Consider the following 26,303-nt stretch of genomic DNA (forward strand, 5'->3'; position numbering starts at 1 on the left):
AATGGTGGAGAGTCTCAGATTTAAACCTAGTGGGAGTATCCCCCCACAGAGGGACAAAAGGACCCCCTGATGATCCTCTAATCCCCTTAGCCAAGGTGTGAAACTGGGTGTGGGTCCCAATCAGCCAGGATTTCGGGTGAGCTCATTGTGAAACCTGGCCCCACCTTATCATGCAAATTCCTGAGGTCAGATGGCCCAGGATGTGAGTGGGCGTTAAGGTGTCTGGGGAGGGAACTCAAAACTGGATTATAGATGGCAGACAGTTGGTCTATCTTGGCTCAGGCGATTAGAGGATCATCGTTAGTTGCTTCACTCAACAGCCCGACTTTAGATGAATGATTCTGACAATCTAAATTTTCTTTCTTATTGAATGCACCTGCTGTGGAAAGTCGTACAAGGACTGTGCATGGACTTCCCCTGTACAGAAGGCGACTACAAATGTTACCCAGGCTTAATACACAGAAAAAATTATCCCTGTTGTCTTTGCTCAATGATTGGTTTAAGTGTTGACAATCCAAATTGCTAGCATTGCATCTTTCAACGTGTTTATGGGTAGATCTGAATGCACCAGGTTTAAGTGCAGCCACTCAGCCTCTACTCAAGGTGGTCATAGAACCAGGTGCAGATGGTCACTAGTTAATCTGGTAGTAGTATGGCACTTGGCCACAGGTGGCAGTAGTGGACTAAACTCCATTTGAGACTGCCCCAGCTGCTATGTGATACGTCAGTAGATTTTGGAAATTAAACTATGAATATTCTTAACTTGGCTTTAAAACTAAAAATCTATAAATCTCTAACCTCAAAACTAAAAAAAAAAGACACATGGCAAACCACCCGACAAATAAATACATAAACCCATTTCTTTGACCGTCACCAGTTAATTTACAATGCCAATTAATCTAGAACACCGGCCCTATTTCAACTTCAGCTGACAGTATCTCACTGTATATATTTTTTTAATGGAACAAAACACTGAAGATATGACACTTCGATACAATGCAAAGTAGTCAGTGTAGAGCTTGTTCAACAGTGTAAATTTGCTGTCACCTTTATATAACTCAACACACAGCCATTATTGCCTAAACCCATGGCAACAAAAGTTGTGCCCAATTAGCTATTTTCCTTTCCAGGTTTCATGTGACCTGTTAGTGTTACAATGTCTCAGGTGCAAATGGTGAACATGTGTGTTGAATTTGGTGTTATTGCTCTCACACTCTCTCATACTGGTCACTGGAAGTCTAACATGGCACAACATGGCAAAGACTTCTCTGAGGATCCGAAAAAAAAAGAATTGTTACTCTACATAAAGATGGCCTAGACTATAAGAATATTTCCAACACCCTGAAACTGAGAAGCAGCACAGTGGTCAAGACCATAAGGCAGTTTAAGAGTACAGGTTCCACCCAGAACAAACCTCACCATGGTTAACCAAAGAAGTTGAGTGCACGTGCTCAGCATCATATCTAGAGGTTGCCTTTAGAAAATAGCTGTATGAGTGCTGTCAGCATTGCTGTAGAGGTTGAAGGCATGGAGGGTCAGCCTGTCAGTGTTCAGACCATATGCCACACACTGCATCAAATGGTCATTGTCCGAGAAGGAAGCCTCTTCTAAAGATAATGCACAACAAAGCCTGCAAACAGTTTGCTGAAGAAAAGCAGGCTAAGAGCATGGATTACCTGTGATCTGATGAAACCAAGACAAACTTATTTGGTTCAGATGGTGTCAGGGGTGTGTGGCAGAAACCAGGTGAGGAGTACAAACAGGCCCGGCCCTAACCAATCTGGCGCCCTAGGCAAGATTTTAGGTGGCGCCCCCCTACATCGGCAGTGTAGTGTATGTACTCACAAGAAACCGAATAGCTTTGTCTTTGACCTTTTTTTTTTTACTTAAAGAAAACAAATTCACAATCAGAATAATTAACAAGATAAAAAAATATATGAATAAATAAATGAATACAAAAAATAAAAAATGAATATATGAAATACAATAAATTTTACATACATAAACACAATAAAACGTGTCAACAAGTTGGATAAAAGAAATTAAAAATACAATATAAATAAGGCAACAGGAAGGCCGCTTGATGCTGCTGCATCATGGCTGGGTTGTGCTGCTGATGCTGCATCACTGGTGGGTTGTGCTGCTGAAGTGGAGGCAGCAGCGGTAGATGTGGTAGATGGCCCAGGGGTGGGATTTAGAAACTTCAACAGTGCATCTGAAGAGAGGAGTATGTGACACCACTGATTATTAAAGTCTAATAATAAAAACATATGATTCCAGGAATAAAATGAAATGATATAATATAAATGAAAAACCAAAGAGATATATGTATGATGTTAACTCTTATGCAAATTAGATTAGATTCAATTTATTGTCATCATTACAGTGAAATGCTGAATAGCAGAATGCAAAGTAACAGTATAATATCATATGAGAATGTTATGTTATGATTATCTTTGACCGAATCACAGCAGTGCTCATATTAAAAAACAGCATTCCCTCTCATGTGATATTGCTTAATTAACATTAATGATGTGCACTTTAACAACTAGGCTTACAACTATAATATATACAGGGGTGGAAAAGTGACTATTACCTGCAGGGTAAACGTTAGCTAACCAGAAGGCAATAACAATGTAAACAAAAAACACCTGCTTAAAAGATGAATACAAATGAGGAACGGTGGGAAAGGTGGGAGTACTGTAATTACCTAACGTTACATTATTATTTTCCATAACAATTTAGCCCCCTCCACAATATTAACTGACGTTAAAAACAGTTAACTAGCTATTTATTGATTAGCAATTAGCGAATCATGTAACATTAGCTTAATGCTAAAATTTTAGGTTACTATCACATTCAGACAAATAATTTCATGTAGGCTAACGTTACCTACCTCTGTCTTTTTCTCGTTTCTCCTCCTCTTCTTTTCTCTTTTTTCTTCCCTGGCCACCTGACAGTTTTGGCCGTTTTGACATCTTGTGTTGATTTTTTGATGTGGTGACGTCCAAAAGGAACCATGATACGGGAAGGGAGGGGGCGCACCGTGCGGGGGGGGGCGTAATGTTGTAACAAATAATATTTCTATTAAATAAGCTTTACTTTGCATTTTAATTAACGTGGGATTATTTTTTGTATTTAGAAATAATAGTACCAACTTTTCTTTTTTTTTCAACATTTGTGGCACTGGCGTGGCGCCCCCTGATGGACGCCCTTAGCATTTGCCTATACGGCCTATGCCACGGACCGGCCCTGAGTACAAAGACAGTGTGGCTTGCCTCCAGTCAAGCATGGTGGTGGGATGCCATTGTTTGGGGCTGCAAGAGTGCTGCTGGCACTGAGGAGCTACAGTTAATTGAGGTAACCATGAATGCTAATGTACTGTGACATACTGAAGCAGAGAATGATTCCCCCCCAAAACAGTGCCCTGTTAAATAAACTGAGGTTAAAGGTACTTGACTGCCCAACCATGTCTACAATCTTAAACCCTATTGAACATCTGTGGGGCATCCTCAAATGGGAGGTGGAGGAGCACAAGGTCTCTAACATCTACCAGCTCCATGATGTCATAATGGAGGAGTGGAAGCGGACTCCAGTTTAGTTCCAGTTTAGACATCAATGGCTGTATGTTGAGTTATTTTGAGCAAATTTACACTGTTATACAAGCTGTACACTGACTACTTTACATTGTGTCAAAGTGTCATATCTTTAGTGTTGTACCCATGAAAACATATAATAAAATTTAAAAAATGAGAGGGGTGTACTCACTTTTTTGAGATACTGTATATAGCCACATTACATTACATCGTGTTCAGGACACCAGGATGTAGTGGTTGCTTTTTCATATTAATTTTTTTATCTTTTCATATTCTGAACTATCGTCAAAAAAATGAGTTTTAGGACACCGCAGCACTTTAAGTAAAAACTTATTCCTGTACTTTTCAACATGTTCATACAAAGGAAATGTTTACGAAATTTTGTCATCCAAATGTATCAGCTTGTATCAACCTCTTTCATAACATGATTTAGTGTTTTTTTGTTTTTGTTTTTCCTCACAATTCATAATAACATAATTTATGTAAAATTTTAATTTGAACCTTTTATATCTATATAACTGTTGATGGCATGGATGTATGCCTAGATTACTAAAAGAGAAACTTGTGTTACTCAGCTAAAGGCATAGAATGAATTTTCTTTTCTTAAAAAAATATACTCAACAGCCAATCAGCATTTGGTTTTTAATGTCAGATTAACTTCAGGTACATTTATGCAAATTAACACACTTGTAATTAGTTAAAGTAATCAGTGGTGATACATAAAGAATAAGATGGTGGGAAACTAAACATATATGAAAGAAAATCTCATGTAGGTAACAAATACTGCACTGGTCCCACATCTCTGTTTCAGTTCAGTCTGTTATTCAGCCTTCCTTTTCTTTTTTCCTTTCCTGACACAACACCTGTTCAAACAGAAACCGCAGGTATTTATGAAGATGAATATGAGAAGTAGAACTATAGCGAGGAAGAAGCCCAGGACATCCAGGCTGTGATACTGGTACCAGGTGAGCTCATGGGCTTGGACCCTCAAGTGCTTGGCCCCTTTATTTCTCAGTGTGAATTCAATCCAGAATACTGCCTCTTCCAGAGCACTCATGGGTCTGTCGTGGTGGATGCTGGACAGCTGCATAGCATTTTCTTTGTACCTGTGAATGTGTATATGAATTAAAAAAGATAATCTGAATTGTTACATTTTTATTATTTTTTTCCTCTTTATTTATAGAATTTTTACATGTAGCTTGACATATCAGGGTGTCACGGTCTGCAGAGACAGGCCGTGCGGTGGTGTGTGTAATGCACCCAGGTGCGTACACAAGTGAGTAGGCGGGAGTGAACTTAACAGAAAGCGAGCCTTTATTATGGCTGAAGACAAGGTGTACAAACAAAGCAGGGATAGCGTGACTAGACTATAACTAAACTGGGAAAACTAATACCGTGACAAACTAAGAAAACTCAGAGACTATGATGATCACTGCAAAGACTGACCGAGAAAACATGGAGGGTGAGAACACAGACGACGTGACACAGACTGTATGAAACAGAGACTAACTACACATGAGGGATGATCAGGGGAAGTGGCCACACATGGGAGCACAGCTGACAAACGTGAACCTAACGACAGGACAGGAGAAGTGAAACTGAATACACTGACAGTGAATACAGACTTTCAAAGTAAAACAGGAAACATGGAGATTAGACATGACACATGAACCGGGGAGACTTAGTACAGGGGGAGATGACATAAACAACTAAGGAACAAAACTAAACTGCAATCTAGAAATTAACTAGGTGAACTAAGCTAGGTGCAAATGAATACAGAAGATACATGGAACTCAAATAATGGGTCGCTTGACCCAGGACCATGGCATCAGGGCTAATAAAATAGGTACCAAATGATACAAAGATATACCTCATTACAGTTCAGGCAATTACAATTTTTGAGAACTAGTGAACAGCTGATAACCAGTCCTGATTCAAAAGTCCAATCCAATAAAAAAAAAAAAAAAAAAATAGGCAAGGCTTGAGTGTAACACTCAAAACAGGAGAGAGCACTGCAAAATAAAAAGTCCTGTATAACTGAAGTGTTGTGCAGGTAAAAAACACATGAGTTAAATACGAGGTGGATGTGTTGCCACTGTTACACAGGTCAGGAATGTCGGGGTATATTTTAGATAGTCTAGATCAGTCTTTCTCAAACTGTGGTATGCGTACCACTAGTAGTACTTGGGTTCTCTCTGGTGGTACGTGGGAAAGCTCCAATTTTTTTAAGATTAAATAATGTGCCATTGTGGAGGCTCCCGACGTTTTCGGGTTGACTCCCGAGGCTCTTCTGTGAGCCGGAGTGAACCTGAAAACGTCTCTCCAACCGCGAGTCCTGTGTGAAGAGCAGCCTTTCCTTATCGCCAGCGGTCACGGCAACTACAGAGCGCTGGCAGGCTTGTTTCCCTGGGCCTTAAAACTGCAAAGATGGAACGGCACTGATGGTAAAAACACAGCCCTTTTCCGCAGTGCCACAATCCTAGCCACAATCGATGAGTTGGAGAATCCGTGGCGCGGGAGATGCCGTTGGTGAGTCGGGAACTATCACCTGGATGCCGAAGCCCTTGGTAGCCAGGAGAAGGCAACCTGCTTCTTCTGCGAGTGAATGGTAATCCTTTGCGACCAGCAGTGGGGAGTTGGCGAGGTCACCTCGCAACAGCAACTGTCGGAGGAAGAGGAATCCAACGTCATCCGTTCCTAGCAAGGGCAGCATGCCCTCCATGAGCTTGAGAGCTGTACCATCACCCAGGCCTGAGAGAGGGAGTTTATCAGCCCGCTCTGCATCGGAGAGGGAGTAGCACCACAGCAGCAGTGCCTTGAGAGGGGTGTATTTCCCTTGGGTGGGGGGGATCACCATCATCATCATGGAGGGTCATCACACAGCGGGTGGACAGCGGATCCAGCGAGGCCACCACACGATAGTAATTCATGTTGTCAGCTGAAACGTCACGAAGAGCAAACTGAACTTCGACGAGCACGAACCACAAAGGAGGGTCGTGAAGCTATAATTCCGGCAGCTTAACCACAACAGCAAAAGATAAAATGTACAGCTCTGCTATCACTTCCAACATAAATGAAGACTGAAAAATAAACAGCAGTGGCGTTTGTAGGGTTACTGAAGTTGGGCTAGCTGGTATATAATTATGTGCTGCACGGTGGCTAGCTGCACAGCTATGTTAGCATAACAAACTCAGTGAAGCTGGAGTATGATAGCTAACTTTTTACAACTCGATAAAAGTTGACGCGAGAGTTCCTGATGATTAGGAACAAATTTAATCGAATGGCTGGATGCTGTAAACAGACCAAACTTCAGTCAGTAGAAAAACTGAGATAATCCATCCACAATCCAAGGTTAGTCATTAATATTCTGCTGCATGGGCTGGGGTGTAGTTACATCGTAAGGTTTTAAAAACTGAGCTTTAAAATGATTAGAAGTAATAAAAACCGAGAGAGGCCGACAGTGATCACTGACTGTTTTTAGGGGCTTGTTCAAAATAAATAGAACAAAATAAAAAGCATTAAAACCGCTTTAATAAATGCAGAGTAGTTTGGACCCAGAAGCAGGGTTCATCGGGTAATCACTTAAAGATTGGATATCCCACCTGCTGTGAATGTTTTGATGCAGTACAGTTGTTATATTATCACTCGTCACATCTTGTTTATGAAAGTTAAAATAAATAATATTCATATAAGACATAAAATTGTCTTGTGTAAACTGTATGTAGGTGTTAAATAGGCCTATACTACTGTACTTTAATGTCGGTCATAAGCATGGTACTTTAAGAGCCATATATTTTATGAGGTGGTACCCATTGCAAAAAGTTTAGATCTTGAGAAGTGCAATCTGTACACCGTCTTAAACTGAATAAGAGAGAGTCTTGCACATGAGGACAAGGTATGAATTCTGTCAATTACTTTGTCCCAGTAATCTTTCCCAAACTTAAGGTCCAGGTCCTTTTTTTTTTTTGGGGGGGGGGGGGGGGGGGGGGTTTCAGTAATTGCCCCATGTCTTAATTAAGGTATTTAATAATAATAATGGATTGCATTTATATGTACAATTCCACTATTCATTCACTCTCACATTCACACACTGGTGGAGGCAAGCTACAGTTGTAGCCACAGCTGCCCTGGGGCAGACTGACAGAAGCGAGGCTGCCATATCGCGCGATGGGCTCCTCTGGCCATCACCGGTAGGCGGTAGGTGAAGTGTCTTGCCCAAGGACACAACGCTGAGACTGTCATAGCCGGGGCTCGAACCGGCAACCTTCCGGTTACAAGACGAAATACCAACTCTTTGAGCCACGATCGCCCTTTTTTGTGTTATAAGAGCCTTACTGTGAGACTTCAGCTCAAATAATTCTTCCTACCATTGCTTAGGGGGCTGACTTGGAAACTCTGGCAAGATAGAAGATGCACAGTGTCTTATTTGACAATAGCGGAAGAAATGATACAAGTTATAATAATACAAATTATACAAAGAAGACAGGTCACCAAAGGTTAGAATAGTGTTATGTTTAAAAAAAAAATCCTAAAAACATGTAATACCCATCCCTCGTGGACTCCCATATACACGAGTTCACGAGGGATGGTGGCAATAGGTGGTTGTTACAGATTGGGGCCAGAGCAGAGGCAGAGACTGAATTGAAGTGACACTTTTTTTTGGATATATGGCGCCCTCCAGTGATTACTTACCTGATAATCTGAGGAACACTATAGTGAGAGGGGCAGCCCCATTCCAATGGCAGGTTGGGTTTGTCAGGACAAATGTGTAAATGGCTGGTAGACCCAATTATTTACCATACTCTATTAGTTTTCCTTTTACATGTCTCAGACTGCTTATTTGTCATGGTTGACTGTGTGGCAGGCAGGCAGGAGTGGTGGACCCAATACGCAGGACTCTTGGAGACAGGACTTAAACTGAAAACGCAGCTTTATTGCTGGAAAAACTCCTCAAACTATGACTCACAAAACTGAACAAAAACGTACAAACAGTGGTGCTGGAGAACCGGAACATGACAAACACACAGCATGGAGGAGGTAAGAGGATGAACAGACGTTAACGACGCGACACCGAGTAGGGGAAGACACAGACACTAAATACAAGAGGTGAACGGAGCGAAGAGGAAACAGCTGGGAGACACGGCTGACGCTAATTACACTGACGAGACAGGGAGAGCACAAAGCTGAACGCACTGACATAGGACACAGAACTACAAAATAAAACAGGAAGCACACGACAGAGACACAGACGCAGACCCATAAGCAGGCATACCGAATATAACACATAGAACTCAAACAATAATAAGCATCATCAACAAAACACCAGAGAAACAAAACGTTCATTCAAAAATAGACCAGGGGCCCGTTCTTCGTACGTCGCTCACTACATCCAAGATCAAATGACACATCCAAGACCAAACCATCGCGCTAACCGTGAGCTCGCTAATCCGGTTCCCCGAACACACCTGCTGTTGACGATTAGTACAGCTGGACGCAGTAATGTGACATCACTGGGTGTCGTAAAAGGGGCTACGCATCGATAGTGGAAACATTGATCGGCAACCCTCTGATTGGTCGGCGAAAATGTCGACGGAGCGCGCTCGGCTCGGTATTTTTCGGCAGCAGAGCAAGAACTCTTGAGTGAGGGATTTCAGGAGTTTCAGAGTTTAATCAGAACGCAAGGGAACACTGCAAAGGCTGCAAAAGCAAGGAGAGAGGGCTGGCAGAAAGTTGCTGACAAATCAAACTCGTAAGTAATTTAATAATAACAATAATAATGGAGTGGGTTTATATAGCGCTTTTCAAGGCACCCAAAGCGCTTTACAATGCCACTATTCAGTCACTCTCACATTCACACACTGGTGGAGGCAGCTACAGTTGTAGCCACAGCTGCCCTGGGGCAGACTGACAGAAGCCAGGCTGCCATATCGCGCCATCGGCCCCTCTGGCCAACACCAGTAGGCGGTAGGGTAGATTTATCATATCACACTATATTATCCAATATTATATTACATTATATTATATTATAATATGTTATATTATATCCCCTTTCACATTAGAGCCACAACAGGACCCACTAGAACATGGGAACAGGTAAAAGTGAAATATAAGAATATTCTACAGAATGGTAATATTTATCACTTATATTGCTTTTCGTCTCTTGGAAAGAGACCCTGAAATAATCTGTTTGTTTATAACAGCAACCAAGAAAAGGGCAGAGCAAAAAAAAAGACAGGTGGTGGTCCTGCACCCCCTCGTCAACAAGTTGGTTAAGTAAATAATATCCTCACGGGAAAATCGATATCTCTCTATGAGCACACTGTCGTGCTGAGCTAAAGGATCCTGTCTGTCCCGCAATATACGCTGAATTCTGAAAACTCTCCTTATCAATCTTGCACCTTCCGCAATGGGTGGCTCGCGTATACGGACAGGACATGGCTGCGACAGGCTTCCCAAATCCACCTTCGCTTTTATAGCCGTGGTCTCTCATCTTGATTACACAAAGTAATTTGCAATTGCTACTCTGAAATATGAATTACATCTGTAATAATCACATACATGTAATAGAATGTTAATAGTACATTTCCCTTTTTTAGGAAATGACCTGTATCTATCTGTGTGAAATCAATAAATGGATCAGGTGCTGCATTGTCTTGAGTTACATTGATGTTATTTATTTATGGTGAAACAGTGGTGGAATATCGCTGTTGCTTTCGTATAAATGAAGCGGACATACCTGCGTGGCCGCGATCTAATCCTGTTTACATAAAGTGAACCTGCTCCCGAGCAGGTTTACGCTTACGGCTCTGTTGCTATGACAGCAAGTCCCGGATGAGCTTCGGGGAACCGAACGATCCAAGATCACGCGAAATCGTCAACAATCTAATCCAGCTAACCTACTTAGCGAGGTACGAAGAACGGGCCCCAGAACTCAGAATGCTGGGTCAATACTGACCCAGAACCATGACATTGTGTTGTTTTTGTTGTTTGTTGTTGTTGTTGTTGTTTTGTATCAAAAAATTCAAATAAAGAGATACGTTTAAAAAAACAACAACTTTGTGGTACTTGAACTTTTATGCTCAATAGACCTTTATTACGGTGGCCCCAGTGTACAAACTCCAACACACTTACAAACTCCAACACACTTACAAACTCCAACACACTTACAAACTCCAAAACACGTACAAAATCCAAAACACGTACAAAATCCAAAACACTTACAAACTCCAAAACACGTACAAAATCCAAAACACTTACAAAATCCAAAACACGAGCAAACTCCAAAACACGTACAAAATCCAAAACACGTACAAAATCCAAAACACTTACAAAATCCAAAACACGTGCAAAATCCAAAACACATGCAAACTCCAAAACACGTACAAAATCCAAAACACTTACAAAATCCAAAACACATGCAAAATCCAAAACACATGCAAACTCCAAAACACATGCAAACTCCAAAACACATCCAAACTCCAAAACACGTACAAAATCCAAAACACATGCAAACTCCAAAACACATCCAAACTCCAAAACACTTACAAAATCCAAAACACATCCAAACTACAAATCACAATGGAAGTGCTCCAGGACGCTAGGGGCAGTGTTGAGCTCGATTTGCAAAATAAACGGCAAGTTTTTTGGGCTGTATGGGACGGTCTAGTCTCCGTCACGCTGCCCAGGTTGCCTAGCAACCATGATACTAACCGCTGGAAACATGTTATACAACTTTGTTTGACAGAAATGAAGGAGAACATATTTTGTTCATTTGTTTGTTTTTTTCTGCAAGAGCTTTGTGTGATTTGATAAGTATCTGAGGCTGAGACCACAGGACAGTAAAACATGATTTTTGGGCTTCATTTCTGTACTGAACAGTCATTTAAGATTAGTTAGTAAATAACAATTAGCTAATGTTGTTCATGTGTCATGATCTGGCTGTGTGGCAGGCAGGAAATAGAACCCAAACGCAAACTCACGGGAAAACAGGACTGAACTCAAAATGCAGCTTTATTGCTGACAAAAGATGACAAAAGATAACGGCGATATAAAATAACATGAAACTAAACTGGGAAGTACTAAGGAACGGACTTACGAGGAAACACACGGAGGGGCACACAGTCATGAGGGAGAACGCGACACAGAACTGAGGGAGACGCAGACATAAATACACAGGGTAAACGAGGGAAGTACGGGGAACACAGGTGACACTGATAATCATAACAAGACAGGGCAGGAGTGAACACTACACTGACGGGAGACGGGCAAAGTAAAACAGGAAGTACAGAGGTTCAGACAGGAGGAGAGAGAGCACGGGGGGGCACACAGACATAACAGGCTGGGGAAAACATGGAATAAAACACAAGGAGAGACGAGGGCTCACAAATACACAGAGGGGCACACAGGGGGTAAGAGTCACAAGGGGAAAACACATAAAGAACAACGTAACAGGGCAACCCAGGAAGCATGGCCTAAATAAGGAACAAAATACAAGAATAAATGAAAACTAAGAATACAGGGCCAACATGGCCCAGGACCATGACATCATGAGACTAAAGTCATATCACTTTGGTAATGTAAATATAATATGGCCAATATTATAGTTATTATATTAATCATTATTAGCTATTACAGCAGTGAACATGAACTCTGTGTCAAATACTGAGCCTCAGTACAGATTCAAGTTGCAGTTATTTATTTGTCTTATCACCTTAAATCTTCACTCAAAGACAAGTATCTTTGACAGTGCATATATAGGTGTATCATATATAAGAGACAAATGTTGTTCCGTCAGTATGTTGGCATTACTAAATTTGGCTCATTGCTTACATATATTTATAAAAAGAAAATGTACGAGCTGTGAAAACTGAGAGATTAATGGTACAGAAAATCATTAATCTTGAAATTTATTGTAAAGAGCCCTCAACTCCAGTTAATAATTTAATCACTTTGTGCAGTCTCGGTGCTGCTGTTTATTTCTAAGGAGATGGCTGCACGTTAGAGCTTAAACTCCAAACGTTAAATGTCATGGTCTCAAAGCCTAATAAGAGACATGGAAATAACTTTAGTTTGTTGCAGATTTAAGTGAAACGAATTTGATTGTGTGAATGGGTATTCTTGGTGTGTGTTCTACTATTCCATCAGTGTAAAAGAGGTTTAACAGCAAATTAAAACAAAGTACAAAAGGGTTGCTAAAACTTTTTAACACGACCAGCGTATAAGTACCCTGCACTTATGTGCAATTTGCAGGCAACAATTTAGGTTTTTGCAAGAAACAATAAAACAAGTACACTGGAAATATCCTGTGCTTTCTGGGGCATGGGTTGTGTTATGGTGTAACTAAAAAATGTTGCACAAAAAATTGCACTTAATTACAGGGTATTTGTAGTCTAACAATGTAATTATTTTATTATTTCCTGCAAAAACCTGACTTGGTATTAAACATTACATGTAATTAAAGGCTACTTGTGCCTTAGTTGTGGGTGCTACATTCATTGTAATTGTTTCATTGTTTCGCTGGTGACTCCATAATATGGTTTGCATTCCAGAAAGTACAGGGTACTTACAGTGTACTTCTTTCATTATATCCTGCAAAAACCTGACTTGACACAAAATGCACATAAGTACAGCGTACTTGCACCATATTTGTAGTTTGTGTTATAAAGTGTTGCCAGAACATTTATATCTTTTTTTTGTCCTGCTAAATTAATACATGCACATTCCAGTGACAATAAAGGGCTCAGTGGTTTTAGTAAGGTACAGCATAACAACTTACATTTATGAAAAAAAAAGCCTCGCAAAGGCTCTGTAAAGCACCCCAAAACATGCTGCAAATCAATTAAAAAAAATAAATAAACGAATGAGAAACCAAGACCAGATTGTGTTCAGTGTAGGTTGATCACTGTGACTTGAAATTGCAAATAATTCTGGTTTAAGGTATGTTATGCTTGGCCTTCATACTTTTCATACTCTTGAGCCCACACTCATCTTTGCTATAAAATCTATACTTTCAAATCCTAACCAAAAGTATATATAGTTCAAAGAACTCACGATTTGTAGTTGATGACTGTGTTGATTGCGTCTCTAAGATCTTCAGACGTCATGAAGTTCAAGTTGAGAATAACTGCAGCTCCTTTTTCTTTCATATGGACCATGTTGTCTGGCTGGTCAGCAAACATGGGGATGCCCACAATGGGAACGCCGTGGTAGATGGCTTCATAAATCCCGTTTGTGCCTCCATGGGTGATGAAAGCTCTAGCTTTAGGGTGACCTAAGACATGTCAAATAACCATGAAACATCTGGAGTACGTTTTTCACACTTGGACAGCAAAAAGGTTTCACTAAACCTGGACAAGTACTTAGCTTTAGTTTTAAGGTGACGTAAGACATGCCAAATAACCATTAAACAAACCATTAAACATTTAATTACTTATTACACACTTGGACTACTTGGGAATGTCAATATATGTGAAGAAGTGATTTAAGTTGAAATTTAACTTGCCAGATGTCCAGACATCTGTTAAAGTGGAACAGCTTTGAGAAAATGAACTAAACAAAGTAGTTTAGCGCAGCGTGCAACTTGTAATCATGATTTCATCTGTGAGAAAATCATATTTCATTCAGTTCTCCTTGTTTTTAATATAACAAATGCTCACAGCCTCCAATAAAACATTTAGTGTTGAATGTGGCAAAATAAGCTCCAGGCTTTTAAAAACTTTTGTAGAAAAAATTATGTTCAGTGTGCAGTGAAAATTTGCCATCGTTGTGGAATCTGTTTTCACTAAGATACGTTTTGATGGAATCAATGTTTCTATACTGCCCATCATCTATTGATCCGTTATTCATCTGTGATTGGTACCCACATTACTTACCCAGGAGGTCATTCTGAGGGATCCAGTCATATATTTTAGTGTTGCCACCCAAAGTTTCTGGCTTTTCTCCTCTATATCTCCACAGCACCTATAAACAGTAAGATATTTGCTAACATGATTGGGGGGGTTTTGTATGCTAGTTTTATATTGTAATGCAATTTTTCAAGACTTGAAGGGTAGGGGACATCTCAAGACTTGTCATTAGAAATCATCAGACAAACAACAGACAAACAGACAAAATCTGACTTTTCGCAGGAAAAACTGAGTGATGTAAAATTTGAGATGGTAGAAATGGTAGTTTTGGTAGTCCTAGTAGTCTAAGGTGACCATATTTTGATTTCCAAAAAAGAGGACACTTGTCCTTAAAGAAAACTTAACTTTTGTGGGATCTGAGCGAGGCCTGAAGCTATCATGTTTGCCTTCTCCTTGGTGACGTTGTTGATCATGGATCCTAAAGTGAAGATCACAATGCCATCATCTCCAGAACTCTGCACAAATTCCTCCAGATCCTGTAACAAGTCAAATATTATCCCACCACCAGCCAACCAGCTGTTTTCTCATTTTTGTTCAACATTTTGATGGCTTCACTGCTCCTGGCAGGAATATTCTGTGATGTAATGATTAATCAGATGGTAATAGTTGAGTGTCCTTACCTCTGGTAAAGGTTTAGCAGGTCTGCAGTGGATCCCACCAACATATTTGAAGTTGGGGAGGAAAGGACGAGGGAATTCAAAATCCCAGTAGGTTCGAATTAACCAGATGTCTGCTTTACTCATCAACTCACAGGCACTGGTGGGAGTTCCTGTTGCAATGCATAAGTAAAGGACATATCACCAATAGTTCATACAAGGCATATTTTCTTAATCAGATCTGATGGGATATTTAAAAAACTGCGTTTAAATCTTTAGCAAGTTTTAAATAGTTTTATAAATCAGTGCTTTACGCCTATTTGCTCACCTTTCACATCAGAGTAATATCTGTCTAATACGTTCCAAAAAGTGTGATCAATCATGATGTCTTGGAGAGTGTAGAAGAGAAAGTTCCACACTCTCTCTGAGAAGTCCATCTTATCTGTGAGTTTGCTCATAGCACCGGGAACAAAGGATGGTGGAGCAGGCATCTGACCACAATGCCTCTCCCAGTTATTAGCTAAGGAGAAGCGCAAAGAGAAGACGAGTGGGATCCCCAAAATATCTGCTACCAAGTCACTGCCAGGGTAGAGGGGGTCAGCCAAGAGAAGGTCGTACTTTCCTTCTTTCAATTTCTTCATGGCGGCTTCTGATTTCACCACACCGTCCAAATACTGGATAGAAAACTGCAGGTCAGTTTTCATTATGTCAATGAATCTGATGTAGAGCTCCAAGTAGTTCATATAATCAATCTCGTATATGGAGAATCGGAGGAACTCTTCTAGAAACTCTTCCATAGCCTCCAATGAGAAAGAGACGTTGAAGGGCTCATAGTGAAAGCGGGAAGGTTCATTGGTGTTCATGTACATTGACGAGCTCGGGGTCAGTACAGTCACCTGGTGTCCCCTGTCAACCAGCATCTCCAGAACAGGCTTCATGTTTATCCAGTGGCTGCCTTCGGTGTACCACACCAAAATGTTCCCTCCGTTTGCACTCCATGTCGCACAAAGTACCATCAGGACGCAGGCAGTGAGACGCAGATCCATGGTGTCTGAATGTCAGCAGGAAAACCAGCTGTGGTCTGATCCTTTGTAGAAGTATCACAGGAAAGATAATTATTAACTCAAAGTTAAACTCTGACTCACTTCTTCTGTACAGTATTGCTCATTTCACAATGGGTTAAAAGTTAATGGGAATAAAGTTGACAGTACTGAAAAAAGCAGGACTGATCCGGTATGAGAAATCCACTAAGAAATTAGTAAAAATGTCAGAGCTCGACGTTGTTGTTAGTCGGGTAGAGACGGAGTGAAGTAATGTAAAACAATGGTCATTTCAACTGTATAGGCTTGGACACTGTTGCATAATCTGAGGAAGTTGTGGGTGCCTGTGCAACTGTTTCCATGCATGCCACTGAAACACAAAGGAGTCAGGATTGTTAGAATTCAAACAAGCTGTAACCCCATTGATGATTTGACTCTGCCAGTGTTGAGGTTCAAGGTTAAGCCAATATTTAAAAGGTGATGGAGAGTTATCATTCAAGACATATCTGGTAAAATAAAGGAATTAATAAAAAGTCTTTTATACAGTCTGTGTGATGATCTCTCCAGATTTTTTGAGGAGAATGTGAAGAATGAAGTTGAAGTGCCCTGAGGCAACTGCTGTTGTGATTTGGCACTATTTAAATAAAACTGAATTCAACTGAACTCACTTTAATAAGAGAGGTCCAAAAGATCCTGTTGAGTTTCATGAGTCCTGACTCCATTCTAACTGGATACAGCCTTAAAACATACTTGTGTTTAATCAAATTTACCTTTCAGCTTCTTTTTTATATTTATTAATACACAGCCATTTTCACATCTGTCAGTTACAATCCTCACTAAACTTTGATACACAAGAAAAAGATACGAAACCACCTGGATATTTGAAACCACAAGCATGCACGTTTGTCACATCTGAAGACGGCACTCTGAGTGCTTGTCAATGAAATTCCCCCCCTGACCTCACCTTTTATATAAGGTGATAAGATACAAGATACAACATGCCAAACACAATTACCTGACTGAGAGAAACAGATATTGAAACGGCATCATGCTCATGTGGTCTTGTCCCGCAGAGTCGGAATTAATTGATTATGAGTCGTTTCTGGGCAGAAGTGTAAAAATATACAGTAATGTTTGAGACAAAAGTGATTTGGCAAGAACATGCATACAAAAGTAATCTCACTTTATATCTCTCAGTCTTAACAAATTTCAATTCAACAATCTTAACTCTACTATTTGTAATGTGCCTAACCAAAGTTTGCCTACAACTTTGACCACCACATGGCAACTGGAAAAAGTCTTGATGTAGCTACTCGCACTTTTCTTGGAGTAGTAACAAATATTAAAGGATTTGCAACTAAGATAATCAAATAGCTTAATCATATTTTTTATATGAAAGATCTCTCAAAAACATTTTGAAACATGTTTGGACTGTTATTAACACTTACATATTCATAGATATCAGCCTCTTCTATCAGTCTACAAGAATGTTGTTAATCATTGATTTATTTTACTCTTGAAGAGCTATCGTGTTTGGGTTTTTTGTTTTTTGATAGGAAATGAGCATGGTGTCTTTCTGGGAGACTCTAGTGGTGATGAGGGTCTCCTTCAAGGTTTTCATTCATTGCATGCTGTCCCATTGACTACAACACTGGTACTTCCTCTGCCTCTCCATTGTATTTCCTACATCTTCCAGGGCAGAGTTAATGCTGTATCTACTCACAAGTTGTGAAAGTACTGCTGGCTCTATTTCACATTAAATTGACACATCTATTGCATAAATGTTTTGGACAGTAAAATGTAGGTTGCTTTTTTTGTAACCAGTAAGAAAATCTTCAGATGTCTTCCTGTTTACTACAGCTGCTCCATGGGATGGTGATGGATACATCAGTGGTTAAAAGCTAACCCGCAACAAGCTCACAGCTGAATACATCATAATGATCCATTCAAGAGAGTGATGGGTCACCACCATGCAAATGTTTTATTTGTTATTACAAAATCCTTACAGAGTATCATCTCATTGTTGAGTTAATTTGATCCACATAAAGATAAATCATTATCATACAGTGAAATCTGACTTTAAATTCCACAGAATCATGATCCAGATATCAGATTTATTGATGAAGATGTTGATTGTCACAGTTCCTAGATTGAATTGATTAATAAAAAAATTTAAAAAATTTAAAAAAAAAAAAAAAAAGGGAAAAGAGTAAATAAAATATATGCATAAATAATGAAATGCTTTTTAGGAAAATATTTCTTTATGCATTAAAAAACAAAAACAAATTTGAATATACTGAATTCAATCTGACGTTAGTGTTTTTTCCAAACAAAAAAAACAAAACAAAAAAACCCACAGCCAATCAGTATTTGCTTTTTAATGTCAGATCAACTTCAGGTTCTGTTACGCAAATTAGTGCATCTGTTAAAGTCATTAGTGGTGGTGCATAAAGGAGAAGATGAAGGGAAATTCAACATATATGAAAGAAAGTTTCATGCTGGTAACAAATATTACCCCAGTCCAACATTCACAGCACCGTTTCAGTTTAGTTGTTATTCAGCCTTCCTTTTTGTCTTTCCTCTCCTGACACAACACCTGTGCCAGCAGAAACTGCAGGTCTTGATGAAGATGAATATGATGAGTAGAACTATGGTGAAGAAGAAGCCCAGGACATCCAGGCTGAGATACTGGTACCAGGTGAGTTCATGGGCCTGGACCCTCAGGTGCTTGGCCCCTTTGTTTCTCAGTGTGAACTCGATCCAGAATACTGCCTCTTCCAGAGCACTCATGGGTCTGTCGTGGTGGATGCTGGACAGCCGCATAACATTTTCTTTGTACCTGTGAATGTGCATATAGGTTTAAAAAACAAAAACAAAAAAACCTTTGAATTGTTATACTTAGATTTTTTTTTTTTTTTTGCCAGACAATAAAGGGATATATTTCAAAACTCTAAAACTGATAACGCCTCAAGTTAAAATTGACATCTAGAGATATTTCAATCATTTTGTGGCCTTTGAAGCTTTTGTGGTACTTCAACGATCAAGCCCATTAGACCCTTGTTCCTTCATGACCTGCTATTATGCTATGTTCGTCATTTGGACTTTACTATAAGTCACGTCCCCAAAAAACATTCAATCATGAACTGTATAAAAAGGATGGATGTATAACAAGCTTTGAGACAACTGAGACCACACGACTTCACATTAGAGATGTAAAACTGGATCCATTTAAACATTAATGTTCTACAACCTAATAAATAACAATTGGAAATCACTTCATCAAAATTAAATTGTTTGAATAGATACTTGTCTCGGAAGTTCAAGTTTCTACTATGCCATCAGATTAAAAGAGGCTTAACAGCAAATTAAAACAAAGTCCAAAAACATTTATACATTTTTTGCATTGACAAATTAATACATGGACATTTAAATGTATTTAAAAATTAAAAATAATTTTTTTTTAAAAATTGGCCAAACTAAGACCAGATGGTGCTCAGTGTATGTAATTTCCAGCCAGTGGATTCTCCCCTTGCTGGAAATTCCAAATAATTCAAATTTAAGGTATGTTATTCTTGGCCTTCATGCTTTTCATACTCTTGAGCCCACATTCGTCTTTGGTACAACATCTATGCTTTCGGTATTTAATCCAAAGTACAGATAGTTCAAAGAACTCACGATTTGTCATTGATGACTGTGTTGATTGCGTCTCTAAGATCTTCAGACGTCATGAAATTCAAGTTGAAAATAACTGCAGCACCTTTAGCCTTCATATGGACCATGTTGTCTGGCTGGTCACCAAACATGGGGATGCCCACCATGGGTACGCCGTGGTAGATGGCTTCATAAATCCCGTTTGTGCCTCCATGGGTGATGAAAGCTCTAGCTTTAGGGTGACCTAAGACATGTCAAATAACCATGAAACATCTGGAGTACGTTTTCCACACTTGGACAGCAAAAAGGTTTCAATAAACCTGAACAACTAATTTGAGCTGATTTGAGTATTTTTTGTAAAAATTCTTAGTTGGCAGTGTTACTGTGAACTTTACAGTCTCTGTGGCATCTGATTTCATTAGGATTATTTCTCATGGAATAAAAGGCAGACATAGAAAGAAATAACTGTGATTGGTACCAACTTTACTTACCCAGGAGGTCATTCTGAGGAATCCAATCATATATTTGAGTGTTGGCACCCAAAGTTTCTGGCTTTTCTCCTCTGTATCTCCACAGCACCTTTAAATAGAAAGTTCACATGGTGTTTTTTCCATTACATCTTATGCAGGTAGTACTTCATATGTCACATTGAAAGAAGGTTTGCTGTCTCCCAGCACAGTGTCGTGAACATGGAGGAGTTTCTAGTTACATGATAGTTTGGGGAGGTATATCCATGGAGCGATGCATAGACCTACAGACTAGACAACAGTACTTTTACTGCATTTAGGTATGTGGATAAAATCCTTGGACCCATTTTCAGACTCTACACTGATGCACTGGGCCCTGGGTTCTTCTTGATGCACAACAATACACAGGCTCATGTGGCAGGAGTATGCTGACAGTTTCTGGAAGATAAAAAATGGATACCCTTGACTGTCCCCCACACTGGCCTGACCTAAATCCAATCGAACATCTTTGGGACACTATGTTTCAGTACATCCGACACCACCAGTTTGCACCTCAGACTGTAAGGATCTAAGTCAGGGGTGGCCAACTCCAGAGCTGAAACTGGTTACCCTAAAACCTTACAAACTACTCCATGCTTTCAGGGTTTGAACAAACTGATTGCAGTTGGCACAAACATTATCCTCTGACCTTTTGTGGGATCTGAGCGAGGCCTGAGGCTATCATGTTTGCCTTCTCCTTGGTGACGTTGCTGATTACGGATCCTAAAGTGAAGATCACAATGCCATCATCTCCAGAACTCTGCACAAATTCCTCCAGATCCTGTAACAAGTCAAATATTATCCCACCACCAGCCAACCAGCTGTTTTCTCATTTTTGTTCAACATTTTGATGGCTTCACTGCTCCTGGCAGGAATATTCTGTGATGTAATGATTAATCAGATTGTAATAGTTGAGTGTCCTTACCTCTGGTAAAGGTTTAGCAGGTCTGCAGTGGATCCCACCAACATATTTGAAGTTGGGGGGGAAAGGACGAGGGAATTCAAAATCCCAGTAGGTTCGGATTAACCAGATGTCTGCTTTACTCATCAACTCACAGGCACTGGTGGGAGTTCCTGTTGCAATGCATGAACAATAGACATTAACATATCACCAATAGTTCATGCAGGTTGTATTTTCTTGGGCAGGTTAGATGGGATATAAAAACACTGCATTTAAAGCTTTAGCAGACTTCAAATATTGTTGTTTTTTTAAACCGTGTGCTTCATGTCCATTTGCTCACCTTTGACATCAGAGTAATATCTGTCTAATACGTTCCAAAAAGTGTGATCAATCGTGATGTCTTGAAGAGCGTAGAAGAGAAAGTTCCACACTCTCTCTGAGAAGTCCATCTTATCTGTGAGTTTGCTCATTGCACCAGGCACAAAGGATGGTGGAGCAGGCATCTGACCACAATGCCTCTCCCAGTTATTAGCTAAGGAGAAGCGCAAAGAGAAGACGAGTGGGATCCCCAAAATATCTGCTACCAAGTCACTGCCAGGGTAGATGGGGTCAGCCAAGAGAAGGTCATAATTTCCTTCTTTCAACTTTGTCATGATGGCTTCCGATTTCACCACACCGTCCAAATACTGGATAGAAAACCGCAGGTTAGCTTTCATCATGTCAATTAATCTGATGTAGATCTCCCAGTAGCTCATATAATCACTCTCATACAGACTGAATTGGAGGAACTCTTCTAGATACTTCAGTAAAGCCTCCAATGAGAAAGAGGCATTGAAGGGCTCATAGTGAAAGCGGGAAGGTTCATTGGTGTTCATGTACATTGACGAGCTCGGGACCAGTACAGTCACCTGGTGTCCCCTGTCAATCAGCGTCTCCAGAACAAGCTTCATGTTTATCCAGTGGCTGCCTTCGGTGTACCACACCAAAATATTTCCTCCATTTGCACACGATGTTGCACAAAGTATCAGCAGAATGCAGGCAGAGGGACGCAGCTCCATGGTGTCTGAATCTCAGCAGGACAACCAGCTGTGGTCTGATCCTTCGGTGAAAGCATTCCAGGAAAAAATAATTATTAACTTAATAAAGGTGAACTCTGGCTCACTTCTTTCTGTATTGCATTGGTCATTTTACAATGGGTTATAAAGCAATGATTGTAAAGTTGACAGTACTGAAAAAACAAGACTAAAATCTAACTTGTATTACAATAAATAAATATGTCAGAGCCTGATGAGGGGGGGGGGGGGGGGGGGGGGGGGAAAGAGAGAGAGAGAGAGAGAGAGTGAAGTAATACAAAATAATAGTCAAAGTGTTCAAAAGGATCCAGCGAATTCACAAGAAAAGAAAGAAAGAAAGAAAGAAAGAAAGTGTACTTTATTGGTCCCCGTGGGGAAAATCCCTCTCTGCATTTAACCCATTCACTCAGTGAAGCAGTGGGCTGTTCAGGGGAATCGAACCCCCGACCTTACGATCATGGGGCCGCCACTCTACCTACTGAGCTATCCCTGCCCTGGTACAGGTATGAACAGATTATTGATTATTATTATGGTCCGAATACTGGGCTTTTCTCAGTCCACTATGAGCAGCACATGGTGACTACAAGAAGGGAAAAAACTCCTTGTCTCTCTTTATAATAACCACCTATAAATTTTTCAAATGCCCCCCCCCTCCCAAAAGATGATTACTGGTTGAAGAAAACCCTAACTTGGATTTAACTAAGAAACTGAGGTGTTTAACTGTGAGATATTGCAAATAAAACCAATAAAGATTTATTCCAGTCAAAAGATTATCTATATCTTGTGTGTAACTAAACAATTTCTAAGTTAGCCTGCGACCTGAACCTGACACCAACAGCTCTCTAGAACAAAATCCCCCTCGAAAGAAATTAAGTTAACAAAATAAATAAAATAAAATAAATAAAGCCACGAGGAAAACCAAACAATGAAGTAAGAAAACAATCTTAGAGAAGGACAGGCCGCCAAAATTTTACCGTTATACAACCTGGATTTAAGGCGTTAAAGTCGGGCCCCTGACGGAGATATGATCCGAGAGCCCCCAAATTAAAGTATAAAGTATCAGTATGAATGTAACAGCTTGCACAACATGGGCAAAATGTCTCCAAGTGTAGCTTACCAGAGTAAAGAGACGGTGAATCCCGACAGCAGGTGACAGAACAGCGGCTCAAGACCGGCGAAAGTAAACACGGGCTGAATCCGCTAAAACTTAAGGTTATGTGTATAAAAATCTGGTTCTCTGAGTAACATGAGTGAGTGTCATACTATGGAAACGCTTCCTGCGTGACATCATCAGAAGCTCAAATGCCATTATGCCAGCCCTTACAGGCTGCTAAGTGACGCCCATGACTAATGCCTCCCTCTATAATAGGCTGACATAGCATCAGATGTCATTCAAAACAACACATAACCTTAAGTTCTTTCATAGCATTCCTTTCGTGTCTCACTATGGGAGAAATACCGACTCCCGGATTGCCAGACATGCTCCAAGTACATACATACATACATACACATATATATATATACATACATACATACATACACATATATATATATATATATATATATATATATATATATATATATATATATATATATATATATATATATATATATATATATATATATATATATATATATATATATATATATATATATATATATAATCAATGTCGTATATGGAGAAACGGAGGAAATCTTCTAGAAACGCCTCCATATATGTGTATCTATCGATATAGATACACACATATACACACACAGACATATATACACATATGTATATGTGTGTATGCGTGCATGCATACATACATTTTTTTAACAGAAAACAAACAAGAACAACAACGCCCCCCCCGTGGCTAGCCCAACTGCAGAAACACACTGGTGATCAACAGCTAGAAAGCGGGCCTCCTTCCACTGGTTTAACACACACACAAAAAAAAGAGTTTACAAAAAAAAAAAAAAAAAAAAAAAGTAAAGAAGCCAAATATACAACAAAATAAATTAGACCTTGGAGCTAGAGCAGAAGGCGTCACAGTGTCACGCCAAATCATCCTTCATCTGACTGCTCTAATTGAATGATTCAGTTCATTAACATACACACCAACCGGCTTCTCTCTTAAATGTCCACTTCTAAGAAGCTGGCAGCAACAGGGCAAAGGAAATCCCAAAAGAAAAAGGCAAAGCAGCAGCACTTCTGTCAGCGCAGCAGTAGCGGCCCGCTGTCAGGCCGCCCACTGAGACCCACACTTCCTGCAAGGCATCATATCGTGAGTGTTTACTACAGAAAAACTCAACTCAACTATGACTGTGACAAATCGGACTTACGTACCAATCAAACGGTGTCGCTCAATTCATTAACACAGTGGCTCACTGGAGGCTTCTGCGGCTACAACCTATAACCTACAACAGAGTGAAATAAGGTACGCATGGCGCCAAATAAACACATACCAGCCGCGATGGAGGATTCAGGAAGATAATCCGCGGGTGATCGCTGTAACACGAACAACACAATCAAAACGTGTACCGCCAATTCAGTCTGAGGCAGCAGCGACAAGCACGCAAACCTCTACCTGTAACACCGGGGGAAGTCAGGTGACCGAAAAGCCGGATGCGGCTGACAGCAGGTGAGCGATTCATGGACGCTCAGATGGCGGCTATTATTTATAGCAGCGTCATCTAATGTGCTTGACTAATAGCGGGATCAAAAATTAGTAAATATGATACTCAATCTGCTACATAAAAGAACTGATAAAAATTAATTTTACAGTCTTTGTGATGGTCTCTCCAGATTTGAGGAGGATGTGAAGCGCCCTGAGGCAACTGCTGTTGTGATTTGGCACTATATAAATAAAACTGACTTCAACTAAACTCACCTTAATAAGAGAGGTCCAAAAGATCCTCTTGAGTTTCATAAATCCTGCCTCCATTCTAAGTGGATACAGCCTTAAAACAGACCTTTGTTTTATCTAGTTTACCTTTAAGCTTCTTTTTATTTATTTTTTCAATACACAGATGTTTTCACATCTGTCTGGCTAACAATCCTCACTCAACTTTGGTACACAAGAAATGGATATGAAACCACCTGGATATTTTTGAAACCAGAAGCATGCATGTTTGTCACATCTGAAGACGGCACTCTAAAGACGACGTAATTTCCCCCCCTGACCTCACCTTTTATGGTGAGCACTTTAATAGAATAAGATACAAGATACAACATGCCAAACACAATTAATTGACTCAGAGCAACAGATATTGAAACGGCATCATGCTCCTGTGGTCTTGTCCATTTCAATTTAACAATCTTAACTGTACTATTTGTAATGTGCCTAACCAAAGTTTGCCTACAACTTTGACCACCACGTGGCAACTGGAAAGTCTTGTTGTAGCTACTCGTACCTTTCTTGGAGTAGTAACAAATATTAAAGAATTGCAATTAAGCTAATCAGCTTAATTGTATATCATATTTTGTTATATGAAATATCTCTCAAAAACATTTTAAAACATGTTTGGAGTGTCATCAACAATTACATATTCGTAGATATCATTGTCTTTTATCAGTCTACAAGAATATTGTTAATCATTGATTTATTTTACTCTTGAAGAGCTATCGTGTTTGGGTTTTTTGTTTTTTGATAGGAAATGAGCATGGTGTCTTTCTGGGAGACTCTAGTGGTGATGAGGGTCTCCTTCAAGGTTTTCATTCATTGCATGCTGTCCCATTGACTACAACACTGGTACTTCCTCTGCCTCTCCATTGTATTTCCTACATCTTCCAGGGCAGAGTTAATGCTGTATCTACTCACAAGTTGTGAAAGTACTGCTGGCTCTATTTCACATTAAATTGACACATCTATTGCATAAATGTTTTGGACAGTAAAATGTAGGTTGCTTTTTTTGTAACCAGTAAGAAAATCTTCAGATGTCTTCCTGTTTACTACAGCTGCTCCATGGGATGGTGATGGATACATCAGTGGTTAAAAGCTAACCCGCAACAAGCTCACAGCTGAATACATCATAATGAGCCATTCAAGAGAGTGAT

The 26,303-nt window shown here is 39.9% G+C and overlaps 1 protein-coding gene across 7 annotated transcripts; it reads right to left on the minus strand.

Annotated features, from left to right (window-relative positions):
• Positions 1-4,416: 4,416 nt before the first annotated feature.
• LOC101479386 (UDP-glucuronosyltransferase 2A2) lies at positions 4,417-24,888 on the minus strand. Of its 7 annotated transcripts, XM_024804536.1 has the most exons (10): positions 24,835-24,888; positions 24,594-24,755; positions 24,366-24,514; positions 21,535-22,293; positions 15,425-16,051; positions 15,121-15,269; positions 14,845-14,976; positions 14,468-14,555; positions 13,647-13,866; positions 4,417-4,702 (listed from the first exon to the last, which is right to left on the minus strand). In XM_024804536.1, exons 4-10 carry the CDS (start codon positions 22,250-22,252, stop codon positions 4,417-4,419), a joined length of 2,220 nt encoding a protein of 739 aa, XP_024660304.1. In that variant the 5' UTR covers positions 22,253-22,293; positions 24,366-24,514; positions 24,594-24,755; positions 24,835-24,888. The 7 variants fall into 7 exon arrangements, with proteins under 7 accessions (XP_024660304.1, XP_024660301.1, XP_024660300.1 ...); XM_024804533.2 differs by lacking the exons at positions 4,417-4,702; positions 13,647-13,866; positions 14,468-14,555; ... (1 more) ...; positions 15,121-15,269; positions 15,425-16,051 and adding exons at positions 18,099-18,975; positions 19,812-20,031; positions 20,279-20,366; positions 20,943-21,074; positions 21,219-21,367 and having other exon boundaries at positions 24,594-24,664; XM_024804532.2 differs by lacking the exons at positions 4,417-4,702; positions 13,647-13,866; positions 14,468-14,555; ... (1 more) ...; positions 15,121-15,269; positions 15,425-16,051 and adding exons at positions 18,099-18,975; positions 19,812-20,031; positions 20,279-20,366; positions 20,943-21,074; positions 21,219-21,367 and having other exon boundaries at positions 24,370-24,514.
• Positions 24,889-26,303: the final 1,415 nt, after the last annotated feature.

Source organism: Maylandia zebra, linkage group LG12, assembly GCF_041146795.1.
Source record: "Maylandia zebra isolate NMK-2024a linkage group LG12, Mzebra_GT3a, whole genome shotgun sequence".
Lineage (NCBI taxonomy): Eukaryota > Metazoa > Chordata > Actinopteri > Cichliformes > Cichlidae > Maylandia > Maylandia zebra.